Below are 15726 nucleotides of genomic sequence, written 5' to 3' on the forward strand. Positions count from 1 at the left end.
CATTTACTGCTGCTTCCTATAAAACACAACATAAGAACTTCTAATGTAAGAAAACATGTGAGCTGTTATTCTTTGCTGTCAACCACACACTCACTACACTTAATCACTATGCCCACATGAAATGAATGGAAAACAAAACCTCTACATGACGCTTCCGGTTTCTGCGCTCCAGGCCTTCACCCATCCGCCTCGTTATATCTAGAACGAGGCTTTGCCCGCAAACTGTGTCTACGTCATCCTCTGTACTGTGTCCTGATTGGCCAAGCATTCTGCGCGGCAAAGCGGCGGCAGGAGGTTGTAGTGAAGAGTCGGGAGACAGCAGAGATGGATTCATCTGAGGTGGAATTTCTAGCGGAGAAAGAACTGGTGACCATTATACCAAACTTTAGCCTGGACAAGGTGTACCTCATCGGGGTGAGCGTATAGTTTTCCCGTATTACAGGATTGTAGTTCCATAACACTTCTGCCTGTCTAGTATAACTGTTAGTCATGTGATCACCTTTCCTATATAGAGAGTGGGGATGTCTCTGCCTGTATACTATAGCTGTCGTACAGTCATGGCCATAAGTTTTGAGAATGACACAAATCTTATATTGTCACATGATCTGTTGTCCTCTGGTTTGTCAGATGTTTTTATCACATACAGAAATAAAAGTGCAATCATATTATGAGTAACAAAAGCTTTTATTGACAGTTAGAATGAGTTAATGCAGCAAGTCAATATTTGCAGTGTTGACCCTTCTTCTTCAGGACCTCTGCAATTCTCACTGGCAGCTCTCAATCAACTTCTGACTGATAGCCGTCCATTCTTGCACAATCAATGCTTGCATTTTGTCACAATTTGTTGGTTTTTGTTTGTCCACCCGTCTATTGATGATTGATTGACCACAAGTTCTCAATGGGATTAAGATCTGGGGAGTTTCCAGGCCATGGACCCAAAATCTCTGTTTTGTTCCCTGTGCCATTAAGTTATCACCTTTGCTTTATGGCAAGGTGCTCCATCATGCTGGAAAAGGCATTGTTGATAACCAACATGCTCTTGGTCGGTTGGGAGAAGTTGCTCTTGGAGGACATTCTGGTACCATTCTTTATTCATGGATGTGTTTTAGGCAAGACTGTGAGAGAGCCGATTCCCTTGGCTGAGAAGTAACCCCACACATGAATGGTTGCAGGATGCTTTACAGTTGGCATGAAACAAGACTGGTGGTATCGCTCACCTTGTCTTCTCCGAACAAGCTGTTTTCCAGACGTTCCAAACAATCGGAAAGGAGATTCATCATAGAAAATGACTTTACCCCAGTCCTCGGCAGTCCACTCCCTGTACCTTTTGCAGAATATCAGTCTGTCCCTGATGTTTTTTTTCTGGAGAGAACTGGCTTCTTTGCTGCCCTCCTTGACACCAGGCCTTGCTCCAAGAGTCTCCACCTCACAGTGCATGCAGATGCACTCACACCTGCCTGCTGCCATTCCTGAGCAAGCTCTGCACTGCTGGGAGCCCGATCCCGAAGCTGAAACACTTTTAAGAGACGGTCCTGGCATTTGCTGGTCCTTCTTGGGCGCCCTAGAGCCTTTTTATCAACGATGGAACCTCTCTCCTTGAATTCCTTGCAGTAGACTTTGTAAAAATTAACATTTGTATCATTTTCAAAACTTTTGGTCATGACTGTATATATGGAGAGCGGGGATGTCGCTGACTGTATACTATAGCTGTCATATATATATGGGGAGCGGGGATGTCGCAGTTTGTATGCTATCGAAATGGGAAAGCAGACCAGCACTACCCAGCATAAAGGTATAGAGACCATAACATGCCATAAAATACAAAGTAACAAATATTGCAATGCTTCTGTCTTTTCATAAGGTCAAAGTATGAAATCCGCAGGACAGTGCACAGCACATAATGCTGCCTGCCCTGGTACTCCAGCTCCCCCCTTCTGGCCAAACTCTAATATGACAAGATAAATGGTCCAATACTAGAGAAATATACACACAGACCGTAAAAATGCCACACGTGACTCTGTGTCTGCGTTTGCAAATGCAGATAAAGCCGCACCCACCGGGGGTGCATTTCTATTTAATGCAAAACACCAGCAACGCAGACAAAGCGGCACGTGTGGCACCAGCCTAACAAAAAAGTATATCAGAGGGTCCCACAACAGAATCACTCAATGTAAGCCAAAGTCACAGAAATTCAAATGGCATAGGATCTTTTCTGTGACTTTGATTTACATTGAGTGATTCTGTTGTGGGACACTCTTATACTTTTTTCTTGATATTTTTGGCATTTTTACAGTCCGTGTATATTTCTCTAGTATTGGACCATTTATTTTGTCATATTAGAGTTTGGCCAGAAGAGGGAGCTGGAGTACCAGGGCAGGCAGCATTATCATTTGCTGAGCACTGTCCTAGGGATTTAGTCATTGGTGACGTTGGTTCACATTTTTAAATGTTTTTATTGTCTTGTGTAATTTTCATTACTACAAGATTTTATATTTTGACCTTGTTGCATTGCTTCTGTCTTTTCATATTTGTTGAATCCTGTATGCTAGAGCTGTCCTATATGGACAGTGGGTATATCTCTGCCTGTATATAATAGCTGTCATATATGGATATGCTGGATCAGAGCATTTCCTTAATGGAATGTTGCGGGGAGGGAGTTCCTTTTATGAATTGATCAGCACTTTCCAAAGAACAAAGAACAACCAGTGAGCTTCATGCGAGCCTATGGCTCATTGTTGCTTGTGGGATGTTGAATGCTAGCATGCATTACCTGCTGTAGGACAGATTAATGGGTTTAAATGGATTATATTGTAAAACCTCTGGATAGCTGGAGAAAACAGAAAAATAAAAGGTTCTTGCCCTTCAGCGAATCCCTATAGCTCTCAAGTCCTTTGTTGGCACTTCCTCCACTGCTGTAGGTCGATTCATTATTTGCATGTATTGTGCTCTGACCTGCTTTTCTGTTCTTCTTCAGGGTGATATAGGTCCCTTTAACCCTGGTCTCCCTGTGCAGGTGCCTCTGTGGTTGGCTATCAATTTGAAGCAACGCCAAAAATGTCGCATTGTTCCTCCAGAATGGATGGATGTTGGTAAGGAAGATGCTTCTGCACTGTTGGCTAGACTTGTTCCCAGGATTGGAGAATACAAGGGAGGCTGGAACTCGATTGATTCATAGAATAATAGACCATTTCACGGTTTCCCCTGCAAAGGGTCACTTATGAATAGGGCTCAGTAATTAACCAAATATAGTTCATTATTTTGCAAATTAAGCTGAGGGTAATTCTGACTTTTCTTAGAAAGGTGAAGTTGAAGTCTGAACTTTATTTTAGTGACCAGAGCCAGGCGGCTGCTGCCTAAGCAAATAAAATCATGGGATGCATCAAGAGAGGAATAGATTCTCATGATAAAGACATGGTTTTGCCCTTATACAAATCCCTGGTCAGACCACACATGGAATATTGTGTACAGTTTTGGGCACTGGTGTATAAAAAGGACATTGTAGAGCTGCAACGGGTGCAGAAGAGAGCAACCAAGATTATTAGTGGAATGGGGGGACTAGAATACAATGACAGATTACAAAATTTGGGATTATTCCATTTAGAAAAAAGACAACTGAGGGGAGACCTCATTACAATGTACAAATACCTGAACGGACAGTACAAGGATCTCTCCAAAGATCGTTTTATACCTAGGCCTGTGACCAGGACAAGGGGGCATCCTCTACGCCTAGAGGAGAAGCGATTCTACCATCCACATAGGCAAAGGTTCTTTACTGTAAGAGCAGTGAGACTTTATGTAAATGTTCAAGAGGGGCCTGGATGACTTTCTGGAGAGAAAAAAAAATATCAGGGGTTATGGGAATAAAACATTTATTTAAAGGTTGGACTTGATGTATTTGCATCTTTTTCCGGCCTTATATACTATGATACTATGAATACACTCTAGTCCAGTGGTGGCGAACCTATGGCACGGGTGCCAGAGGCGGCACTCAGAGCCATTTCTGTGGGCACCTAGACCATCACACCAGACAGGACTTGAGGAATCTTCCTCCAGTTCCAAACAACTTAAAATATGTTGATTTCAGTCATATTTTGATACTTACTTTCACACTTGTGACTGTAGAAAGAGCGAGAATTAATAGACAGGGCCGAATTATCTTTGGAGGACCTACTGCTGCCCCATGATTCTTTGTGTACAGTGGGACACTGGAAAGAAGCTAAAATTCTGAAAGATTGCCATCTTTCTACTGCTGTCCTCAGGAGGGAAATATAAAGTTGTTGAACAGGGAGCAATAAGTTATGGCTTTAATTTTTGGATGGCACCTCGCGATAAATAAGGGGGATTTAATATTCATGGGATCTCAATGGGCTCCAGGCACTGTAAAGCTGCTTTATACGCAGACGATCTACTCTTATATGTTTCCCAGCCTAGGATTTCTTTCCCGTCACTTATCCAAGAATTTAAGAAATATAGTGCGGTCAGCGGCTTTAAAATCAATTTCTCTAAATCTGAAGCCCTCAATATATCCCTACCATCCTCGGAGGCGGATCACATCAAGGACAACTTTTCCCTTTCAGTGGCAGCAGGCTTCTCTAAGATACTTGGGGGTCACAATCCCGACTGATCTATCAAAATTATACACTCTTAATTATACACCCCTTATGGAGCGTACGTTAAAAGACTTGCAAACGTATGATCGTAAGCGTCTCTCGTGGTTCGGTAGAATCAACGTCTTGAAAATGGACGTGCTTCCTCGCTTTTTGTACATATTTCAGGGTGTGCCGATCCTGCCCCCTACGGGCTTTTTCCGCACCTTGCGATCCGCTATGCTGCGGTTCGTCTGGGGTTCCAAGCAACCTAGGATAGCTTGGAAGACCCTAATCAGACCGAAATTGATGGGGGGGGGGGGGGGCGGGCCTCCCCGATCTTAGATTGTATCATCCGGCGTCTATACTTCTTAGATTGCTTGACTGGACATATAATTCGGTTTCCAAACAGTGAGTCGCGCTGGAACAGACGTACGCCTCATCACTTCTCAAACTGTTGCCGTGGGTTCCATCGGGGACTTTTCCTGCACCTGCGCCCCAAGCGATACTCCTCAAGGACGCCTTACGCTTATGGAGATCCCTGATTGCTAAGAAGTCCCTATCCCGGGAACTCAGTCCACTCACCCCGATATTTCGCAATCCGTGCTTCCCGCCGGGAATGGCCAGGTTGTCTTTTCTGGGCTGCGGGGTTCTGGAAGACCCACGGATGTATGATATTCTACAGGGATCCTCTCTACCTTTTTATGGGGATTTTAATCAACGTCAGGGACGCACTGGTAGTTCGTGGTTTGAGTATTCACAACTGAGATCCTTCATAGTCAGGGTAGGGGACGTAGCAGCATTTGCCGGTTCCCTTACAGCATTTGAAGGTTTATTCCAACTAGATTCTGACCCTCCACATGCCATCTCTCAAATCTATTCTATTCTGACGGGTGACTCTGAGACATCAGGACTTCCATTTGTAAAAAGTTGGGAAAGAGAGTTAGGGGCCCCTCTGATGCAGGAAGACTGGGACAAATCCTTCCTTTTCACACACAAGATGTCCTCTGCCTGCTCAGCCCAGGAGAAGGGATATAAGATTATGTCAAGATGGTACCGGGTGCCGACAGTGTTACATCTAGCCTTCCCTACTGTCTCGGACTCTTGCTGGCGCTGTGGAACTAACAAGGGAGACATGCTGCATGTGTGGTGGAGTTGCGAGGCTCTCAAGCCCTTTTGGAACCAGTTGTTCGAAACATATCGCAGAATTTCAGGCAAACAGGTGACTGCTAGCCCAGATGTGGCTCTCCTCTCAATCCTCCCCGGCCAGATCGGGGCCCAAAAAAGAGATATTTTGCGCTTTTGCTTAATCGCGGCCAGGGAGGTAATCCCGCGCCACTGGCGCTCCACCACTTGCCTGTCTATGGCCGAATGGGCCAACGAAATGTCTCACCTCTTCCGCATGGAGGAACTGGCTATTGTAACTCCGGAGGCTCATGAAAGGTTTCTGCGTGTGTGGTCCCCATGGATGAACTATAGGGACTCCGAGTATTTCAAAGCTCTTTTCGAAGCCCAGGCCGCATGATGGGCTCCTTCGGCTTTCTTTTCAAGGGGCACTTATAACTCTATTATAGAGGTTGAAAATATCTGACCATTTCCTCACTTATCCCTTTTCATGATGCAAGGGGTAACACTCACTAGAACCCTCCTTCCACTGTGTTCTTCCCTGAATGTTGTCTATATAATGTTGTGTGTTTTTGTCTTGTGTTCCTGGAGTTTGTCTATCTTGGGCCATTTATTGGCACTTTATTCCCAGCAGACATATGGTTTCATACTATGCCCTAATATGTACGTCAAGAGATACCAGGCCTCGTGGGGAAGAGGAAAGGGGGTGACACGTATATCTTTAATGGTTCTACCTCTGAGTCTGACCTCCTCATCACTTTGGAGGCCTCTATACTCCCACAGGGCTTTGCTGAACAAGAAATATATGATATGGTTGTATGTATGTATGTTCCTTATTGCAAGTTTGTGTTTTTGGACTTGTAACTTTTATCGTTCAATAAACTTGATTCAACATAAATAAGGGGGATTTTGCGTTCAGTTTGGGCACTCGGCCGCTTAAAGGTTCGCCAGCTCTAGTCTATACCTTGTATGATCAGCTAGCTTGAGCCTATTGAAGAATCCCTGATCTTATTGCCTATTGCTAGGGCATAACTAGAAGTAAGCAGACTAAATATTTTCTGTATCAAGAGCATTTCTCTTCTATCTAGTATAGTATCTGTAGACATTGTTACTTTTTCTCCTGAATATCCATGACATTACGTGGCACCCACAGCTGAACAGGAAAAACATCACTGATAAAAAAAAAGATAAAAAATTGTAATCTTCTCTTATTTTAAAACTTTAGAGAAGCTGGAGGAAACCCGAGACAATGAAAGGAGGGAAGACACATTTACACCAATGCCTAATCCTCATTACATGGAACTTACCAAATTGTTGTTAAACCAGTAAGTACAATGCCTATGAAATATGTTAAGATATTAGAAACTTTAAATTATAAGAGCAAGTTTTCTGGATGCTGGTGTCATCCGAAAGCTTTAAAAGGGTTGTCAATAGTTTTTAGTGATGCCTCATTTTTAGGATAGACCATCAATATTTGCCCATGGAGGTGTGATTTTCCTCATACACTAAATAAGGAATAAACCTTTTACCACCGTGTACCCCATGACAGCCCACCTGGAGGTCACTCCTATTCTCTGTGGTACAGGAAGTAGTGAGAGATTAAATAGCCCTTCCTAGCAACCCCTCACAAGTGTCTGCTCCTATGCTCAGAGACAGGAAGTGAGAGTTTTCTCTCCTCCAGGTTGGGGGAATGCAGCAGAGCTCGAGTCCTTGCCTTCCCTCGTTGGCTCCTGGCCCTGGGAAGGCTGGTCTGCAGGGTTAATGCAGGGGACGCCTTGGACTCTCGGGGTTGGGGGACTTCAGCTCCTCTTGCTTTCCGGGAACTCCATGATATGGGCTCCTGATCCATGCACATGTTCCGGCCGCCGGGAGCTGTATGATGACGCAGTATGGTGCCGGATTCAAACAGGGAGGAGATGAAAAAGCAGACTGGTAAGACTATTAAAGGGGGTGTCAATATGCGCTGAAGTGTCTGTGTAGGAAGCAAGTTCTATGGTCCTCTGCATAATGGCAAATGAATACTGGTACCTTTTTGTTAAAGCACTTTATGGAAATTTTGCTGAACATTTCCTTCCTTCTGCCTTAGGATCCTTTACCTAAGGAAAGAGAGAGTCTGAAAAAGACTAGCCCAGCAAAGCCGTTAAATAAATCTAGACGCTGTGGTGATTGTAATGCTAAACTGCCTGAGAAATATAGGAGACCGTTATGTGAGAAAGTATTGCTAACATAATAAGAGCAGAAAGAGCTTCCCTAATTGATGACCTAAGATCTATAATCGGACAAGGTTCAACAATCTCTTCTTAGTAGACGTGAACCCCCTAGAAAAAAACACATTCAAGTATGTACTGATTTAAAATGTGAGGTTTTGGGGGACACCCTCTTCCCAGAAATCCTTAACAGAGATAATGTGTAATCCCTCTGAGTTACCTAGAAAATAGATAGATAGATCGATCTGTCTCATAAACCGGTTTGGGATACTTTAAACATTGAGGATATGATTGAGATGAAATCCATGCAAGATTAATTATTTGGAGGCCTGAAGGCTAAGAAAGAGATGTTTTTCATATGAATGATGCCCTTGGGGGTCTAGGTTCCTAAGGAATTCAGGAACCGTTTATAATGTGAGGGTAAGGAATTATGGAAGAACCAAGAACCTTTATGAAAATGATGATATATTTGGTGCAAAAATTAAGAAGGGAGAATATTCTGATTGTCCCTTATTTAGATGATTTTCTATTAATAGCTCAGTCAGTTATGGAACTAAAATGTTCCAAGCTGACTGCTCTAAACACCTTAGAGCTAGCAGGTAAATGTGCAGAAATCAGATCTAAAACCAGAAAAGAACAAAAAATCTCTAGGAGTCATGTTGGACAAAGCTTGTTCCTTCCACAGGTCAAAGTAGAGAGAATGGTAATGAAAGTGAAAAAATTTCAACTAAAAAAACAGTGCAGTGGTGTTGGCATATATTGCAAAGCATCCAGGGATACCCTATTTGGTGGTGGGAGATTTCAACAATGTCCCTCATGAAGGCCTGGACAGACATAGACTGCTGACAGATGGTAGGGGTGACTCCCTTTGGTACTCTGATCTCGGAGGTGGGTATGATAGACCTATGGAGGGTCCGATACCCGTGCTCTAGACAATAGTCCTGCTGTTCCTCTACCTATGCTACTCTCTCTCGGATTGACCTGGCGCTGGGGGATTCCGGAATGTTACTTCGAGTGACGGATGTGACAAGTAATGTTCCGGGCGACCTCACTCAGTTCTTTGAGGCGCATGTAGATTGTGACTCGCAGCAATGAACATGGGAGACTATGAAAATCTTTTTGAGGGGGATTCTTATGAAATATGTGAGTGTTACCAAATCTAGGACTCGGGCATTAGATGAGGCTATGCACTTGGAAATGCGTAGGGCAGAAGCGGACTTTATTGAAAACCCTACTGACCTGACCAAAGACAGACTGCGACAAGCTCAGGAGGTACTTAACACACACTTGCTAGAGGTGGTGGCTCGGAAGCGTATGTTTATGAAACAAAGATATTTTTTTTTTTTTTTTGAGGAAGGGGAGAAAGTAGGCCACTTGCTATCTGTCATCTCGAAGGCACAGCAAGGGGCAACCCATATCGGTTCTCTCAAGGCGCCAAACGGGGTCGTGTGCACTGATGCTAAAGGTATTCTAGATGTCTTGCAGACTTTTTACGCTATCCTTACCTCAACTATCGGCAGAGAATAGGGATATGCTGTGGGGCCCTCTGACTTTGGAGGAGATAGAAGAGGCAACGCAGGCGATGGCCAACGACAAGGCCCCAGGGATGGACGGGATGCCAACGGAGCTATACAAAAAATTTGGGGGAATCTTGTTGCCAAAGCTGCTAAAGGTTTTTGAGGAATCCTTTGAGAAAGGGGACTTACCCCGGTCGATGCAGGAAGCCATTATCGTGGTAATACCTAGGGAAGGACCCTCAGGTACCGGAGTCATATAGGCCCATTTCCTTGTTATCCACTGATGTGAAGATACTAGCCAAGACCTTATCAAATCGATTAATACGTGTCATCCCCTCCATTATTCATTCTGACCAGACGGGTTTTATGCCCCAGAAATCGACCTCTATCAATATCCAGAGATTGCTACTCAGCCTACAGATCCCCGCAGATAACATCGGTCAAAGAGCAGTTCTAACACTAGATGCCGCTAAGGCCTTTGATAGCATGGAATGGCAATATCTTTGGGAGGTCATGCGGGTGATGGGTTTTGGACCTAATTTTATATCTTGGGTCAAAGTGTTATATTCTGCACCCAGGGCGAGGATACGGGCAAATGAAGAATTGTCTGAGTGGTTTCCCCTTACTAGGGGTACACGACAAGGTTGCCCTTTGCCACCCATGCTATTCTCCATCGCCATAGAGCCATTAGCAGCGGCAGTGAGGCTGTCTCCGGATATTGAGGGGTTTCGATATGGCCAGTTACACAATAAAATATCGCTGTACGCGGATGATGCTTTGTTTCTGGGAGACACCGGATCCTCTTTGGCGGCGGCAATGCGCCTGTTGGAGGAATTCGGATCCCTATCAGGCCTTACTGTTAATTGGCATAAGTCGGCCTTGATGGCAGTGGATCGTTTGGATGGTGCCTTGGCGGGATTGGACTCCCATACCAGTGGTTTCTAGATTTAGATATTTGGGGATTGAGGTCTCTCCATGCGTATGGGACTTTGAAGAACTTAACTTGACGCCACTTCATCCTAAGATAAGAACCAAGATAGCAGCTTGGTGTAATCTTCCCTTGACGGTAATAGGCCGCCTGAACCTTGTAAAGATGGTGGTGATGCCCCAGCTGCTGTATGCCCTGCATAATGCCCCGATATGGCTACCCCTTGATAGGTTTCACAGGATAAATGCCCTAATAAGAGATTTGGTGTGGGGGTGGAAACACCCTCGCATCAGGTTGGAAACTTTGCAGCACTCGAAGACGAACGGGGGGATTAGCCCTCCCCAATCCATGGCTTTACTATTTGGCAGCGCAGCTCCAACACCTACGGGGGTGGGGGGCTGACAGAATAGTAGGGGTCTCGGTTAGCTACTATTTAGGAACTACGAGGCTACTCATGACCTTGGATGGGGGGGGCTTCCGCCGGGAAACTGATTGGCTTCCGACAATGAAGCTTATTCACACCCTATGAGGGGAAAGTGAAGCAGATTAGAGGGGTTACAGGCTTTACAGAATATACCCCCTTATGGCATAATGGGACGCTCGGGGAATTTGCCAAAATGGAGGACAACGAGTATTGGGTCTCGGTGGGCCTGGTTAAACTGTCCCAACTATGCGAGGAAGGTAGCATTAAATCATTTCAGCAACTGCAGGAGGAGCTATCCTTACCGCACAGCAGCTTCTACAGGTATCTGCAGGTCTGCCATGCATTTGACGCACAAAAGCGACTAACTCCCTTAAAAATCAGGAAGGATCCAATTATTCGATGTGTGGCCAATGCTGATTATCTACCAGGATTGATATCCTTGGTGTACCGTCTCTTATTGGATACATTTTTGTACAGCTACCCCCTTAGGGTCAGGCAGAAGTGGGAAAGGTAATATCACGGATGACCAATGGGAGGGGATACTGGAGGAGATCCTGTCTATGTTGATCAGCGAATCAGGTAGATTATCTTAAATCTATATTTTACACCGTGCTTATCGTACGCCTAAACTGTTGCATGAAATAGGTATCCGTCCTCCCGCAGATATGGCTTACATGTTGTGGACCTGCACATATCTGTCATCCTTTTGGTCAGGAGTGCTGGATCTTCTTGATAAGGTTTTCTCTACACATTTGCCTAGGATCATACTGCTGTGTGTGTTGGGATGCATGGAGGAGGTGCAGTTGACTAAGAGATGTAAAACAGCGGTTGGCCGCATACTATTGGTCGCACGGAAGACAACAGCGTGCAGGCTTTGGGAACTTCAAGCCATATCATGTAAACCTCCCTTTCTACTCATTCTAGAAGATTGGATGAAAAGTGTTATCACATTAACATTTGTCGGCCATTATCGTCTGGATGTGGAGTCTTCTAAGGATCTAGCCTTCGGTAGGAAGATTCTTCAGACAGTACTCCCTCCCTAAAAACGTATCTGGTAAGTCTCTAGATTGGCTGTCATTGGGGACACGGTGGTAAATCGAGAATTAGACTTACCGCTAATTCGGTCTCCACTAATCCACCATGACGGCCCTGTTTATTTTACCACCCATAAATTGTGAAATTTAGCCAAAACCTCTAGAATACAATCTCCTGGTGGTACTCTGGTGAGGGGTTGTTTGGGAGGGCTATTTTATCTCACTCCTTCCTGTCCTGCAGAGAATAGGAGCAACCTCCAGATGGGCTGTCATGGTGGACTAGTGGAAACGGTTACCGGTAATTCTAATTCTTGATATTTTTCTTTTTGTCTTGATGTTTGTTTCAACTATTTCATAACAGAGAGGTGTTCAGGGCTCTTCATCTGCCAGCCACAACAAAGAGTAGTTGGTAAGAGTGGTCGTGTGCCCATACTTTACACTTAGAGCTCTTCAATTGACATGCCTGTTGATACAATGTACTTGATCATGATCATTTAACAAAGAGGGATTTTCAAAGTAAAGTGGCATGTCATTATGTATCATGTAATTATGATCAGGACATCTATATTCCGTGCATATAATTAGAGCACCATGTGTCTCGTGTATGTTGTGTTTCTTCTCCCTAGTGCCTCTGACAACATCCCAAAGGCTGATGAGATAAGAACGCTTGTTAAGGACACTTGGGACACTCGGATCGCCAAGCTCCGGTTGTCTGCTGACAGCTTTGTGCGGGAGCAAGAAGCTCATGCCAAGGTACAGACAGTGGCATAGCCATGATTTGGATGAGATTGTTCTCAGTGTGGTTGTAACTGAATGTGCAGAAAATGAGAAGTGTAAATAGTTACTGCTGGCGCTCCAGAACAGTCACATTACCAGGCTGTTAGAATAGAATAAAATGAGACGTGAATAAGAATATCTTCTGTGCTTTGACTCTGCCATTCTGTGTAATTGTTTGAGCTCACAATTGTCATTTTGGGTATTTATGAATCCGAACCATTGTCCAACTTGGCGACTTAGTCTCCTCTGATTATATGCGTCTGATTGTCCACCTGCCTGTGTGCTCCCTGCTGTTACAAGTGTCTCTCTTGTTATTTGCCAGCTGGATAACTTGACGTTGATGGAAATTAACACCATTGGAACTTTTTTAACGGAGTCCTTAAACCACATGTACAAATTACGGACCAGCCTGCAGTATTCTGAGGATGGACAGTCCCAGGAATACTAACCCACACATGAAGCCAACATTGTTAACAAGCGAAATGGAATGAGCTGCTTGCTGAGGTCATTTTAACTTGGTTTTGTTTCCTCCTTGCCAAAGATCAATTCCCTGGCGTATATGGATATCATCTATGCTCCTGGCCTGCAAGCAAACAAGTGAAAAAGACATGCTGTTTACACTGCACTTGTAGTATGATGGATAGGCTATATTAGTGGCCTAGCTTCAGGTGAGACTGATGTTTGGTGGTGCTGCAGGCCTCAATAGACACAAACCAGCATCCAGCTCCTCCAAGAACTATTACAACCTTTTTTCTTGAGTGAGTTCTGAGCCTATTCTACAGTCCATGTACAATGTCCAAACTGCTTAAATAATTGAAATAAATGCCTATAACATCCCTACTTACTACATACTTACAGAAATATGGGGAGATGTATCAATGTGTCAGTCTTTAGACCAGTGCAGAGTAGAACTAGACCGTTATCTGCTGCGTCAGACTGGTGAGTTCTACTTTGAACCTCTTATTAGATTGTCTAGTTTGCTGCGTACAGACAGATTGATTCATCTCTCCCTAATCTTATTAGGATAATAAAGATTTCTAATAATTAATGCTGGGCCTGGCTCCATTTATTGTCCAGAATTGTACAGAACCCATTATTGCATCTTGCTACTTACGGAAACTGCTGGAAGGGATTAACATCTTTCACCAAGGGGCCTAGCACTACAGGGTAAACTATGACATCAACTTTGGGAGAAAAAGTCTATATTTCATCCAACATGGTTGTGGTACTGCAAAAAAAAATAACTACTGTAAATCATTCTGTTTAAAGAATAAGGCTAAACAAGGTTTGTGCAATGAGACTAATTTAATAAAGGGGCAGGACTATTTAATTGGGGGGAAAAAATAAGGGGAATTGATCAATGTAATTATGTCAGTTTGTCTCCTTGTCAATTTTGTGCAATTTTCTACCAGGGTTGTGGTGACCATTTTGTAGCAGTTGGAGTTGTGATAATATGGAACGGCTCCCATAATTGGCACAGTTTAATCAATGGAATAGGTGCTAAATTTTCTTAAGAATTTGTGTCCATTCTATTTCTAGGAGGGCTGAGCAACCTTTATTGGTCCAAGGGCCATACTGTCATACCCATGTCCTATCTTTTCTCCCGGCTACTGAATACCCATACGGCGCCATGCTCCCATTGCCATCTATGGGGGATGTATATATGTCCCCTATATGGCAGTGTGAATGTAGCCGTAGGCTGCATCCACACTGCCGCATGGGGGAGGTATATACGGCCGATACACGTCCCCCATAGACTGCAACGGGCGACCTACCGGAGCACTACGGTGTCGCACATGTGCAGCACTGTACAGTTTCGTACCCTGGGAAAAGATAGGCCATGTCCTATCTTTTCCCGTATTACGGCGCCGCGCGCTATATGTTCCTATAGAGAGGACCGGCGCTCACCTCCTCCTCCTCCTCCTCTTCCCGTGTACCCGCCGTGCTAAGGTGCGGCTTGCAACGGCAGTGTGCATGTAGCCTTAGATTGATGTTTCTCCTCCTTGGTATTCTCCACGCAAAAGGAGTTTCTAAGACATTGTAGTCCCTTAGTAATTCCAGTAAAGGAATAAAGTCCTACATCAGTATCCTAAAGTATATTTGGGGGCCCTTTCACACCCACTGTTGTGGTGTGAGAATGTCCAGAAGAGGAAAAGTCTGCAGAAAACTGGTGTTCGACGTTTGATTAATTATCCCCCCCCCCAATTGCGTTTTTATTGTATTTTACCTCTTATGTGTATTCAATAATGGCTTCCTTTTACACTGGTAGCCTGGATGTTTTGGGTTTTTCTGAAAATGTAAAATGGTTATTAGTTCTGTTTACTTGCCTGCATCATAAAGGGTTACTTGTTTGCTCTCTCAGGTTGTCTGAATTTTGTGGAATCATTGTTTGCTTGCAATGTGCCAGTTCATCGAGGTCGCATCATTAGGAAACGGCTGCCAGAGAGTGGGGAGCTCAAATGGAGGGGACTGCACTTTCTCCGGACCTGAATCCCATCTAATACCTATGGGATCAGCTGAGTTGCAAGTAGAGGCTTTTAATGATGTACCCCAGAGCCTAATGACCTTAATGAGACATTTATGCTTTGTGAGGGTATACCCACTGTTATTGGCTTGTTTATCCATTAATTGAAGCACGCAATGGTCATTTCATCATAACTTTAACTGTGCGCTCCAAATGACACCTCAATTCCTATGCTTTGGAAATGTTGGGTATTAACCGGTTCGTGACCGCCCGCTGTGTATTCACGGCGGCGGTCGCGTTCCGAAGCATGGAGAGGGCTCACGGGTCGAGCCCTCTCCATAGCCGGTAAGTCTCTGCTACATATTGCAGCAAAGGCTTACCGGTAACACCCGCGATCGGTGCCGACACCGATCGCGGGTGTTTTCTTGCTGATCGCCGCCGGCAAAGTTGCCGGTGGCTTCAAACAAATGGCGGCATGGTAGCCATGGTCACGAAGACCCGAAGCTACTTCGGGTTAACCCATTCATTACAATGTGCTATCAGCACATTGTAATGTATGAGGAGTAAAATCCCCATATACTGCCATACTGTAGTATGGCAGTATATGGTAGGATCGATCAGACAACCTAGGGTTAAAGTACCCTAGGGAGTCTGAAAAATAGTA

General features: G+C 44.4%; 1 protein-coding gene across 1 annotated transcript; it reads left to right on the forward strand.

The window, feature by feature from the left end:
• The first annotated feature begins 212 nt into the window (after window positions 1–212).
• On the forward strand, window positions 213–13646 carry GINS2 (GINS complex subunit 2). The gene is made up of 5 exons (XM_072117060.1): window positions 213–414; window positions 2975–3089; window positions 6937–7036; window positions 12448–12574; window positions 12921–13646. The coding sequence occupies exons 1-5, from the start codon at window positions 325–327 to the stop codon at window positions 13044–13046; spliced, it is 558 nt and encodes a 185-aa protein (XP_071973161.1). The 5' UTR covers window positions 213–324; the 3' UTR covers window positions 13047–13646.
• Window positions 13647–15726: the final 2080 nt, after the last annotated feature.

This window comes from Engystomops pustulosus, chromosome 7, assembly GCF_040894005.1.
Source record: "Engystomops pustulosus chromosome 7, aEngPut4.maternal, whole genome shotgun sequence".
Taxonomy (NCBI): Eukaryota; Metazoa; Chordata; class Amphibia; order Anura; family Leptodactylidae; genus Engystomops; species Engystomops pustulosus.

Excerpts from the sequence above, each read along its gene's own strand:
- GINS2 (XM_072117060.1), top strand. The coding sequence starts at position 325 with ATGGATTCATCTGAGGTGGAATTTCTAGCGGAGAAAGAACTGGTGACC. Across the intron at positions 7,037-12,447 it reads ACCAAATTGTTGTTAAACCA|TGCCTCTGACAACATCCCAA; the intron begins GTAAGTACAATG and ends TCTTCTCCCTAG. Across the intron at positions 12,575-12,920 it reads AGCAAGAAGCTCATGCCAAG|CTGGATAACTTGACGTTGAT; the intron begins GTACAGACAGTG and ends GTTATTTGCCAG.